This window comes from Bombus vosnesenskii, unplaced genomic scaffold (assembly GCF_011952255.1).
Source record: "Bombus vosnesenskii isolate JDL3184/JDL3185 unplaced genomic scaffold, Bvos_JDL3184-5_v1.1 scf7180000013395, whole genome shotgun sequence".
NCBI lineage: Eukaryota > Metazoa > Arthropoda > Insecta > Hymenoptera > Apidae > Bombus > Bombus vosnesenskii.
This window is the reverse complement of record NW_022883020.1, coordinates 277,267-291,039: the sequence shown is the minus strand read 5'-3', so window position 1 is coordinate 291,039 and position 13,773 is coordinate 277,267. Positions and strand designations below refer to the sequence as shown.

General features: G+C 42.6%; 1 protein-coding gene across 8 annotated transcripts in view; it reads right to left on the bottom strand.

The window, feature by feature from the left end:
• LOC117237668 (polypyrimidine tract-binding protein 2) overlaps nt 1–13,540 on the bottom strand; it is a 414,765-nt gene extending 401,225 nt beyond the window's left edge. For 7 of the 8 annotated variants that reach the window (XM_033501879.1, XM_033501873.1, XM_033501874.1 and 4 more), the window contains exon 1: nt 12,764–13,540. In XM_033501879.1, the coding sequence (XP_033357770.1) occupies nt 12,764–12,771 (8 nt within the window). In that variant the 5' untranslated portion in view covers nt 12,772–13,540. The remainder of the gene's footprint in view (nt 1–12,763) is intronic. The other variant, XM_033501891.1, reaches the window with a different exon arrangement.
• Nucleotides 13,541–13,773: the final 233 nt, after the last annotated feature.

Sequence of the window (13,773 nt, the reverse complement as noted above, 5' to 3'; positions counted from 1 at the left end):
TAGAAAGACTCTATCGAAAGAAACGAGGACTCGCGAAAAAGTAAAAAATTCGCAAAACGAAAGGAATTATAAGGCAAAAGGTATCGTTGAACACGAGGGACGAAGGTAACACGGGGGAAAATGATAAAACGGAAAAATTGTCGTGGCAATAATGAAATCGTAATGTAGGATTTTAGGATAATACGGCAAATTTAGCTAAAAAGAAAAAAAGAAAGACACGAAATTAATTTGTTCGACCGATACACCCCGTAGAGATCGCAGAACGATCGTAAATAATCAGGAAACGACGGGATTCGTGAGTCGATCGGAATCGGCTGCATCTCTCGATGCAGCGTCTCCTTGGTCCCCGATTTTGATTTCCTTCGGTTGATTTCTCATCAGGCGGGGCTAATGGGAAAGCGTCCCAACGCCAACCTTCTGATTTCTTTTCTTCGTCGAGCACCACGACAAGCCTCCGGTTCGTCGTTGTTGATGGAAATTAACGAGATCGATTCCGCGTTTAAGGGATCGAATCCGAGTTTTCGAAACGCTTGAACAAACTGAGGAAACGCTCGAACCTCGCCACGATCCTCGATTATTTCTTGCCGGTGAACCGTCGACGAGAAAATTTCCCGATTTTGATAAGACAAAGACTGTCTCGTCCGCGAGCATGTGGACATTCTGGTCGATTTTTATTAAAAGACCGATGATTCTTAGTTTAAATAAATTAATCCGAAATAATACTTGATTTTTTTCAGTCTGCCGGACACGAAAACGGACATTCCGACATACAATATATTTAGAAACTATCAATTGGTGCTATTAACCTAGTTATTGCCTATCCGTATATTTCTAATAATTACGAATTAACGAAAATCCCATCGAAACGAAGATCGTCTTACTCTCGCTGATTAATCTGTCGTTATAACAAAGTTATACTAGAATAACGCAGTATCGCAATTTACCATCGATTCGCAATGCAGAAACATCAGAATCTAACGCAAGTGCGCAGAGCTAATCTTTCCAGGGAGAACTAGGTGGTTTCCATGCAGGAGCGATCGCGTGATCGCGATGAAACGAACTGGGATAGCGGGATATCGAGGGTCGCTATCCCTTCGCAAGCCTGTGCGTGTTCCTCGTTGCTGTGCAACTGTCTATTCCCAACCGTTAATCCCAACAGCGTTTCCGGTCGGGGGGTAAGGCTATCGAGTGGACATAACGCGATATTCGTACGAAATTTCGACTATGTTAAACAAAGTGAACCGAAATTAGTGGCCCGACTGGCAACAGAATGCTTCTAGACCTTAGAACGCGTGCAACGATATTCTCCAGCGAAAAAGTTCCTTCGCCTTACTTTTTTACAAACCAAATTCTTTTACTAGGTTACATAAAAGAGATATAGGATATTTTTCGCGGTTGTTTTACAGTTGCTCGAGCGATCGTTTAATAATAGGAAATTCGGCTGTGCTATTCTTTCCTCTCTGAACGCTTCGGAAACACTAAACGCACGATCGAGTGCAATTAATCCTCGAAATCGACGGCAATCAACGTTCGCCACTCGTTCGTTTCAAGTAGGCACTTTTACCTTTAAAATGGCCGTCCACCAAAATTATGATATCGCATTGTGGTCTATGGCTGGTTCTCAAATACCAGTAAGCTGGTCGTTTACGCCGAAATTCCACCGTTTCACCGAATAACAGCGTAAAAATCAACGCGACAAAGTTTTACAGCTTTTTTAGCGAAAAATAAGGATTCCATAAAGAGCGGATCGAGCTTCTTGGTAATGGACGGACGAAGGAAAAAGAAGTGCCGCTTTCGAAGCGTCTGACAACACGCGTGGCAAAAGACTGACCCACTACACACGACGAACTTTATTATTAAATATAATATGGATATCCCTTGAAGCAGGTGCTAGCGTGAATGCAGCTGGAGTTTGAATATGGAATACTGGCTTCAACGCAGGTGCAGAAAACCAATATGTATATGCTGCAGCGTTATCTCGCTCGTATTTGAATTTGGCATCGTGGCGTCAACCAGGACTAAGTAAGTAATCCCTTCGATACTTACATACCGTTCCCAAGTATCCAGATTCCCATTAAGCTGCATTTCTATTAGCGAATAATTGTAAAGTGCGTCGAATTCGAAAGATTCTCTTTCCTTTGTATTAGCAGAACAGCAGCGTTACGCGAGAAACAATCGCCGCACACCGTCGCTTTACCTCTTTGTGAGATTTTTAATTCCAATCGATGTATCTCAAATCATGTTTCTTAACTTTTGTCAACAAGTTACACATACTCGCGTTTAATACCAACATCGAACAAACAAATTCGAAGGAAAATGGTACTAGAAAATTGATTGGCGATAATTGAATTTCAAAACTGCTTTTCTCTGCAAAGCACGAAGAACGTGACTTATTATGTTCCTCCTTTGTGATTCATACGTAATGTCGCATATAGAAAACGATAAAGCAACGATATCGGAACGCATTTCCTGAAACGCGTTCGCAGATAGAGGCGCGTAAAAATAAAACGACGATAAGGGCGGCGTTTCTAGAGCAAAATTACACGCGGCGTACGTTAGAACGCGTTGATAACAGAACGATATGGGCCGTGGGCACTGCATATGCGGGCCGTAGTACACAGTACTGCACACATTCCACAGAGAAATTCTATACAATCGCCCTAACGATGCATGAAGTTTGATCTGGCTCGCGCTACAAAAGAATCGAATCGTCGCGTTCGATCGACTCTGGAAAAGAGAAGAAAAGAAAAAAAAAGAAACGTTCTGTGTAATGAAACGATTCCTCTGTTGAAACGGGGTTTACGCAAAACGAAAAATAAGGCGGTTAATACGGAAAGAGGAATATAGAGATCTATCGAGATTTTTTCGTTCGTCGATGCGATACGACGCTAAATCCTGAAAATCTATCTATCGAAATTCTCCTAAAGCTCGAAACCTATCACAGAATATATCGCTCACCAACGCTTCTCCTCCAAAATCGCGAGACTTCTTACGCGAAGATTCGATTTATGTTCTCAAAAACTAGTCAAGATGAACTTAAAGATCTCTGTTTCCTTTCTCCAAGACGGATGATATATTAACCGGCATTAAGGCCCTCCACGCGTACGAATCGCAGTCGTAATAGTAGTCAAAACAGCGTACCAGCCAATTCACGCTCGAATCATAAGTCACTGTCGATGCACCGAGATTTGTAGCATCTTTTCGCGAACCGTTGACGATGGCACCGTGCCACCATCTATTAGCGTCGAGACATTCGTGAAACATTGTACGATGAACCGTGAATAGGCGATAACTGGGTCGATCTCAGCCGATATAAAAACATTTCTTCCCTCGCGCGTTTTTCTTCTTCTTTTTTCTTTTTTTCCTTTCTTTTCGTTTCTTCTTTTTTTCTTTTTTCTTTTTTTTTTTTTCTTGCAAACCCTGGCCGTATCGATATTTCATTTTTCGGTAGCCGTCAGAATTATCCGATATTTTGAAAATATCGTTACGACAGAACTACAAAATTACCATACACACGTCCTAACGCTTCGTCGCTCGATAAATTTTTAGCTAACGATAATTACGTTTACGGATAATTACGTAACGACTTACAACGGACAATTTGCTTCGTCTTCGCCTTCGCATTAAATTCCTCGCGACGCTCCCCCGTCCTTAGTTCGCAGAAACTCTATTACAGAATTACGATACAGCTGACTAATTAGTCTAAAGGTAACTGAACGTGCATTAAGCCGAACAAAACGAGAATTCTCTTTGTCAAATCTTTCCCTTTCTCTTTAAGCGCGAGCCAAGTGTCTTTGCAAATATTGCTGATGCTTTGCACCGAGGGTATCTCATTAAAACGAAACTCGCAGCTTCGAGCTCGCAGAACGCGAATGACTTTCTAGGCTTCAATTATTAATGGTACATTCAATATTATATCGCGCTCTCTTTCATTCCAGTCTTCAATTGTAACGCGAAATTACGAATCCTTTGAGCTGCGGCAAAATTTCATTTTGTTTGAGAAAAAGCAGACGAAATTATGACATTCCGTTTGATATTCTAATTATTCGACGTGTATTAAGAATTGGATCATCTTGCGAAATAGTAAAATAGTAGTAGAATCGAGATAAATATTTCTCATTTGAAATTTACGTGGTGGCGTTCTAATAAATTTAAAAGTACACATCGAATGTGAATTCGCGTCGAAATTCCAATAATAACTGCAACGTATACTCTAAAATTCAACGTTCAACGTTTATCGAAACGTTAAGAGGAAAATACGTTGTTTTTGACAATTAATTTGCAAACGAGATGTACGTCTAAAGAGACAAAACGCGCGGTTTCGTAAGAGAAACAACGGTAGAGGCAAAGACTTTTTCAAATTGAAATTAAACACGAAAAAGGTTGTTAGGGGCTTGCACGCTTAATCCCCGGAACCAAAGAATTATCTCGCAATTATTTTCTGAGCAAACACGCGCAGATTCCGTGCAATGAATAAATTCATCAAGAAAAACATAGCAGCGTTTCCCTTCGTAATATTTGCATATTAAAGTTAGTACGTTCAAAGAAGAACCACTAGTTTCTTTGCTCCTGCTATTATTTCTAGTTAAACAACGTCTGCGTAAACGTGAAATAATGGAGTCGTATTTTTCTGAAAAAATTCGGAATTTAATAAATCTCCTTTAATTATCTATTTAACGCAAGCAGAAATTATCGCGGCTGAACGTTAAATATCGTGCGGACATTCGTCAGAAATGTCAGAAATTACATTCGCTTTTCAACTTTGAAATTCATCCCACGCTACCTCGAGACAACTTCGTAAGCGTTTTCGAAAACCTCGACCCGCTAAAAAATTCCGCTAATCGCTAATCTGTCCTGCTAATAGTTCCACAAACTCCATCGAACCTACACTAGCGGACCATTACAAAATTATCTCCGACAAATTCGTTGACCGACTAGCCAGAAAAAGCAGGTATATCTAAAAGAAAAAATGTCGATCAAAATTGCCAATCGTAACGAAAGCAACCTTTGAAAAGCGTTTGGACAAAACGAAAAAGACTCACGCGCGTGACAACGATCGCAAGTCGTCGCGTTTACATAGAAAAAAAGAAAAAAGAAAAAAGGAAAAAAGAAGAAAAGAGATAGAACGTGGTTTCGTTGAAACGAGGTGACCCACGAACGTTTCATAAAGCGCGCGTCATATGCGTTCGAATAGTTGGCCAATAATTTTCCAATCTCGTCGGTTCGAGCGTTACAGATGGCGCCCGTAACTTCGAGCCGGAATCATCGAGATGATTCGATTACGGTCCGACGGATGCGATCGAAAAGCATTCACCGCGACCATTTTATTCCGACAAAAATCGACGCACCGTGGAAATCTCGAATCAATAGTGGTAACAACCGCTTGCTGGTACGTTTATTCTTCTGTGTTAATGGAGTGTGGGGAACGATGATGGCGATTAATCGACGTTCGGACGTATCGAGTCCACTGGACATCGTGTAAACCGTTCCAGCGTGGAACGTTTGTCTTTTGGACAAAGTAAAAACCGAAGAGAATCGTTTGGAAGAATCGATTGGCAACGAAGCGACGATTTTCGCAGCGATAGCTAGTCAGGCAACGATCGTTGAAGCGATAACAATTAACGAAGTAACAATTTCTAGGTGTAACAATTAGTAGGGCAACAATTTTTTAAAGGATAATTAATGGAACAACGATTTTGTACGGTGATCGTAATTCGATTGCGCCAGGCACGATAAATATGCGTGGCGTAATGACGTTGGCGGCGTTGATAAATGCAACGGCAATGGAACTGAATGCGGCGTCTATCTCGCTGTTCTCGATATTGCGTTTGAATGGACGTGGCATCGATCGCGCGTGACCGTCTCAAAGGGGCCGATCCTCCGCAACCATTAGATTCGCGCGCGATCCGATTCTCCCCCGTGACGCGATACCAGTGTCTTCCAGCGCGATAACGGAACCATTGTCGCGTCGCGAATTGGAACACCGCGTTGCGTCTGCAAATTGCTCGCTGTCGATCGATAAATTATCACGACACGTTCTGACAGGTAGTCGTCGTTGTTGCTTTTACAACGGATTCCATAGCCAACGTCTTTCTTTCATAGGCTGACACAGCACTCGCAAACTTTCTTTCGCGATTTCCACGACATCGCGATCCGACTGCTTTTACATTTATCTAGCTTTTACAGTTTCTAATGAAATGGAGAAGCAATTTGGACAGAACGTTTTTTCGCGCGTCGATCGCCGACTGATATATCGATAGCGAGGGTAGGAAGAGCAACATCGACAATGGTAAACAACGATGTTACCACACGCTTCGAGTCGCGTTAGCCAAGCCAAGAACTAGAACTCTGTCCCAAAATCCTATCGTCTTATTATCCAACTACGAGCAACTCGTTCCCAATGGAGTCGTAGCAAACCACATATTTTGCTGCATTGTCGCTGTCCGTTTGCCGTATCGTCACCTTGGTGCGCTTAAACCTATCGACGCTTTTTCCCACCCCTTTATCCCGCTGCCACTACTACCTCGACCGTCCAGCTACCCGGTTCCTCCGTGGAAACGTTCGAACGGAATAAAAGAAACGCTCTCGACCCATCGTAAAAAATATCCCACGGTCGATCCACTATGGTACGTATAGCAAAGCGGAGCGAGCCGAACAAAAATGGCAAAAAACGGCGCTCCAAAGGGAAATAGTAGAGAGAGAAGGAGATGGATGGAACGCGATTGACACGAGTCGCTACAGGTTGGCACACGCGGCATCGTATTCATCGATATAAACGCCGAACGATGGGGAGGGAACATGGGCTGTTTCGAGGCTGCGTCAAAAAGTTCAATCGACGGATGCGCAGCGATGCATTGGTAATGCACCCATCCGGAGCTTCGAGGCCAATTTGCCAGATAGAGGCAGACGGTGGAACGAAAGAGACGCGAGGATTCCCTGGCACGGAGGCACCATGTCCCTCTAGTAGCAATTACCAAGCATTCATCCCGTGGAAACGTCCCCCTTTTCTCTCTCTCTCCCTCTGACACTGTCAGCGATTGGCCTTTCTGTTTGCCACGGAGTAATCAAAAATCAAGCGTCCAGTTGCCTGACACGGAATTCCGACGTAGAAGCAAGAAATTCAGCCTATCGGTGTTGGTATTATCGTGCGTCGACCGATTTGCCGCGCAGTTCCGACGTAGAAGCAAGACATTCGACTCGTTGGTGCATCACACTGCGTAAATATTTGAACATCCGCGGCTACTTGATCGAAAGGTTGACAGTTTTGTTATATCTATTTTCCATGTTATTAATCGTTCGCTATTTTCGTCTGGTACAGAGGGACCATTGCCAACTAAATCTGGGCGATCGCGAAACTTGGTAGGGACACTTGTAACGGTTCCCCATAAAATGGCCAAAGCCTATTTTTCGCAACAGCGCACGCTAATTTAGCAGGGTAATTTTACGCACGAATAGAATTTTCTTATTCTCTCTCGCGAACGACATCTCTCTTTCAGATTCTATACAATATCGCGGTAAATTTTCTATATTTTCCAAGCTGTGTAGTACGCTCGATAATGGAAACCTAACGTTTCGATCGCGAAATTTCAGTTGAATTAATTTCTCAGCTTTTAAGGATAACGAAGACCTACGTACAATACACGTCGAGAATCTAAATTACCAGGTACGGTTTGCACATTTTAGAACTTATTCCGGCTTTTCGGTAACGATCGACGTCAGTGCGAATCAACGTTGGACCGCATTAGCGGAGAAACCTTAACAGATTCGCGAAACCTACAGTTGGTATACTCAAGTTACCGTGATACACGGTATCGTTTTCGTATTGTATACCTGTAACTCGCGGTATCGCGCAACTTGATATTCGAAACCTGCCCCAGAACCATCGTTTTATGAACTTGTATCCGTATTGATCCTAATACTCGCCTCGTTTCGCCTAATCTCCTGTCAGACTTTACGCCTTTTTCTCTTTTTACGTATTTCAACGATAACATATGAAAAATTGCCTGTTGGTATGTATATATACTTACACAAACACTGGCGAACACAAGTGAAAATTGAATAAAAGTAATAAATGTAAATATCGAAAACGCGTAAGAGAAACCCCTATGAAATACACTTAACTTAAAATACGCGAGATGCTAGATTTATCATTTCTTATCTACGAAAGAAATCGTGTCGGTAAAATTGCGTGTTTTTCCCCTATTTAAACTCGCAATCGAGTAAAATGATAATTTCGACGTTGACTTATCGAACTTTGAAATTGAACTCCGTTTCCAAACCGCTGAAACGCTACATCTGGACTAATCGCGTTACTCCGAATAGGCCAAGAACTGAGTCGCGCCAAAAATACCCAAAATCTCAAAACGTCGTTTATCTCCTCCCGTAATTTCAAGGCCGGCGAAACGGACGTTCCGCGCGAGGATCGTCAAAACAGGTCTCAAGAACGATCCGTTTAATTCTACCAGAATGCACCGGTGGGTGTCGGTCTCCCTTAAGCCGGTGTTACAAACGTGTCGCGAACGATGCCACCTAATAATTGTCCTACTATCGCGTGGCGGCAAGGATCGGAATCACTGGGTGTCAGGACGAGATCTATTGGCGTAGCGGAGTCGCGTACGCGCGATCAAGACGTCTTATTAAGTAGGCGCATGCAGCCCACCGATAAATCCTTGGCTGGCACTGCTCCACTGGCAGACGACGTTCCGCTCGTCTTATTGCATATCTCGCGGACCGATGAAGTGGCGAAACCTAATTTCGTCCCTGGACGATCGCCTCCTCAACGAATATAGACATCTTCGGATAGAATTATCGAACGATGTAGATATTTATGTACTACGCGAAGCTGGAAAGATGATTAGGTTGATGGCATAGGGGCAAAGGAAATATATTACTCTCTATATCTCATCGACGACTCTATATAGATTTGTTTGTACGATATCCTCCCGCATAGGGCAAGTCACGTTTCACCATCTATATTCGCTGTCTATATTAACAATTTCGTTTCCGTGATATTTTCCCATCTAATGTAACAATCGAAATATTTATATCTGTTTCGAACATCTCCTTACGCTTTTATCGATACCGGCATGATCGTACGAAAAGTGCCGGTAGTGAAAATTCTACCAAAATTCCAACGCTACATTAGCATCCAAATTTGTTTCTGCTTTAACATTTAACTGGTCCGCGTGTTCATTTTTCAATCGTTTGAACGGTTGATCGATCTCGTCTCGAGTCGCGTAAGTCGTCGAGTTGTCCCTTGTTTGGGTAGGGTTTTTTAGTTTTTCGTGCCTCGAGCTCTACCTTCGCAATGGTAAAAATAAGTGGTATACGTAGAAAAAAAAATTATCCACCAACGATAGGTTGGTGCGAATTCGCAGCTCTGACGTGACCGTGGGTTGATAAAGCACACCTGTTCGGGTCGAAACGTCGGAGCAGTTACCGCGTGCGTCGAAATACCGACCGGAAAGTTAACCCCGCATGAAACGCGACGGCTCCTGAATATTTCAACTTCCCGTCAATCGCACGAACCACGGCAAAACTGTACCATATTGCCACGTACGCGATCGCGCCTACGTATAAGAGGAAATAAAAAAAAAATGTATCTCGAACGATTTTTATAACGATAAATTTTTCATTGGAAGATTTCAAAAGAGAGGAGTTCGAATCGGCAAACTTTTCGCTGGAAAATTCATAGAAGAAGAAATTCCGATTGAAAAATCGTTCATTCGTATAAAGATACGTGTGTTTAAAGAAAACCACAGTTAAGATAAGAAGATACAGTTAAGAGTATTAACCTATACAGGTCTGCGTAGAGAATGCCCGAATGGAATTATAAGTACAGCCTCGTAAGTGTAATTGGTAAATCGTCAGTGTTTAGCGGTAAAACGCACCAGAGATAGGATTAGCAAAGCTTCTGTTAGAACCCTCTCAATTGCTCTTCAGCTGGCAATAAAGTGGAAAAATGGTTAATCGTGTTAATGGTTCTCGATATTTCCTACAAACCCATAGTTCACCAATTGCTTTTAATATATTACGAAAATATAAAGCACACTTACGTAACATCCAACGTCGCTTTATCAACTTTATATTTCATAAACATAATAGAATATAGTTTGTCGAAGATAAATTTATCATAGATTTTTCAATAGCTTGAATTCGGAAATACACCGTATAACAATTATACATAACGCTATACTAAATGGCTACTTACTATGTACGAAACTACTAACACTCACTAAAATACGATATGCATAAAAACATTACACTTTTTATTAATCCAATTCCAGATAGAGTATATGAAAATCGATAAGACTCTTGTACAGGATATTCAAAGACAAATATTATTTCAGCCAGTTATAGCAATGATTTTATGGAATAATAACAATAATAATAAAAAAGAAAAGGAGAAGTCATACGAAGCTTGACAAAATAAAAGATACCATTAAAAGGTTTCGATGGCAAGAAAGAATTCGAAAAATGAACGCGTATCCGGAAATAACTAAAATTAATTTGACTATCGTCAATCGTCAAACGGAATAATAACATCATTTTCGTGTTTCACTCGATTCTTTCCAAATTCCATTATTCTTTAGGAGTACCATTATTTCATAGAATCATTACCTCTTAAAATATATTCATTCCCAAACTAGCCTGCACAAGAGAACACACGTCCGAAACGTTAAGATTTCCCGAAAGCGTCGCATATGTTACCCAGAATTAATCGACTCGTTGGGTATGCGCGAGAGCGAGAAGAAAGGAGAAGCCAGCGGGCGCGATGACAAAATAATGATCATCGAAAAGCGTCTCGAGAGCATATTACACATGTGTGCGTGCATTATTTGAGAGAGAGAGAGAGAGAGAGGGGGAAAAAGAGGGAGAGAGGGAAGGAGGGAGGGAGGGAGGAAGAGAGAGAGAGAGAGAGAGAAACACAGTCGGCCACGCGACGCGACACACCAGTTTGACGAACAGCATCACGTGGCCACTGACACGCAGAAGCAGAAAAACCTCGAGTAACGTCTGGTTGCGCACGTGTACGTCTATACAGAGTGATTGAAAAAGGACGAACGATATCTTTACGGAGAGTATCTTGGAAATCTTGACACTATCGGTAAGAAGGCGATTCTACGTGAAAAATCGAATTTGAAAATTTATTTCACACATATATGCGTAAATACGGTTAATTACTGGTTAGGTGGCAGTAAATAATCAGCAGAAGGTTATTATACGTTCGAAATTAAGACGTTGTTCTCGAGAAAATAAAGTTTGAACACTCTAGAAAGTTTAGCTTGATACTTTGTCAAATTTAATTTTCGCGAGAACGAGACGCCATACGAAAGGATATTCGACTTCTTTTCACGTGGAATCACTCCTTGCCAATGTTGCTATGGTTGTTAGGACACCCTGTATGGTGTGACATTAGACGTCGAAACAACGAAGAAGTTCAACTTGAAAAATAAGCCTCAAACGACATTAACGTACGTGAAATTCATAGTCTTCGTGTCTTTGCGATCACACGGTATAAATTTCACCTTTTTCAACACCCTGTACATGCGAAAGGGAGACAAACGAAAGCGTAGAGAAAAGGGTACAACGTCGGCAAGAGGCGGAGGAAAAAGGAAAAAGCAAAGTTTGAAAGAGCGCCTGCTCCAACAGAACGCGTGTATCCTTATCTCTCTCTAGCCCACGTGACGCGTACTCTTTCTCTCTCACTCCAGCTTACGCGATTCCGAAACATCGTTCGCTTCTCTCTCTTCACGACGCACAGATCGATTCTTTCTTTCTCTCTCGCTCTCTCTTTCCTCATCCACTCAGCTACACCCTTTCCTTTCCCTTTCTTCCACGACCGTGCACGACACCTCGCACACATTTACGAGGCACAGAGCAGTGCCACGCTAACTGGCCGGAATTTTGCTTCGTTAACTGGCCGTCAAGTTCTTCGAACTCTCTTGTACACAACTAAATATTACTAGCAAAGTTCGACGAGTCACTAGTTATACATTTAAAAATTCTTGTCCTCTTTTTATATACGATTTACAGCAGTCTTATATTTCGCTAGTGATTAATGCTCTCGCGTAAAAGAACCAGTTTGATGATAAAATAAGTACAGAATGGTTTGTCAAATTACACAAGAGCAATAAGTTGAATGATAAAAAGAAACTACTGCAACTGAGTTTCGTAAATTACATAAGAGCGATCGGTTGATTGTACCAATTGAAGTAAATTCGTAGCGTGTATAACCTACAATTTGTAACTTATCAATACACGCATATGATAGTGCCAACATCGGTAGTAGACAATTTTCCAATATACGAGTCGGTTGATTATCCTACTTTTGACGTAAACGCGTAAAAAACGAGTTTATAACCCAATCTACAATTTCGAACTTTTCAACACACACACTGTAGTAACAAGTTTGACAAAGAAATCATATTTGACGTAAAATACTAAATACTAAAAACAAGGATAGCTAGTAACTCATTAATTCGCTAAATATACAAAGAGATCTAATATTATAAATACAAATAAACCATATATTATGTAACACATAGTAAACTAAATAAACTACATGTCACAACCAAATAAGGGATATTCCTACCTGACTCGCGCTCGTTACCAAAGATACTTAAAATTTCCTAAAAACGATAGCTGTCTCGATAAGTGGCCAGATAGGCCCCTCCCCCCCTTTGCCAGTTAACGTGACGGTATGTATGCACGCACACAGTGGCGTACAATTCGTCGATAATTCCCATGTGCACAAACTCACCCGTTCATCCTGATGGTAGACGGCCACGTTGACGGTTCTCCCCGGGGCTGATGTTAGGTTAAGTGAACTCCCGCGTTCGACGTTTACGCGCACACGGTTCGCCAAAGTGTATATCCGGCAGGCGATCTCAGCGACGACACGAGGACGCAGCGAAAACAACAGGTTGCATGTGACGGCGGTACAAAATGGCGGCGAAAAATATCGCCGTCCGACCCGGCGCGATGTAAACTCGCGGCTGAGAACGCGTGCACAAGCTCAGGCACACTATCAACGATCGAGTATCTCTCTCTCTCGCGCGCGGTTCGCGTATACGTTGCGTGTCCCTGTCGCTTGTAACCTTTTTTTCCTAACGTCTACCCGCAATGTCTCTGTTCGTTCCTTTCTCCCCTCTCCTTTTGCTGTCTGGTCGACCCGAGGGGATTCGTCTGTCCCTCGAGACTCACTGTTTTTCCGTCCTCCGACGAAAAATGTAGCAAAACGTAAACGCCGCACCCGAACGCTACTGCACTCGTCGCCGTCACCGCCTCGATCGACGTGAACGTTCGAAACGATGCGAATCACGAGCTCTCATGCGGACACACACGCGGACCCGTCCACCACGTACACAGAGAAACGCGAGTCTCGGCGAAGAATCGCCGGTTCAGGGGAGAGAAAAAGGAGTCCGAGGAGAACACAGATCGTACACACGACTCACGCACGCCGAATCGTCGTCACGAGCGACAGGAGACACGCGCTGCCACTTTTGGGCCGTGGCATTTCGCGAGACAGATGCACACTGTGCTGCATCCAGTTGCGCACGATGCTGACACCTGGTGGCGATTTCAAGCGACAGAGTTAAGAATGACACGGGTATATTAGCTGTACCGGCGAATGATTACCGACTGATTTTATGTACGAACGTGCCTTGTCTGTTCTTACATGACGTCACATGTTCTGTAATACCGACTATTCGAAAGTTTTATAACGCCCTCTACAACGTACAATGTCGCGTCGAGTATAATTAGCCCGTT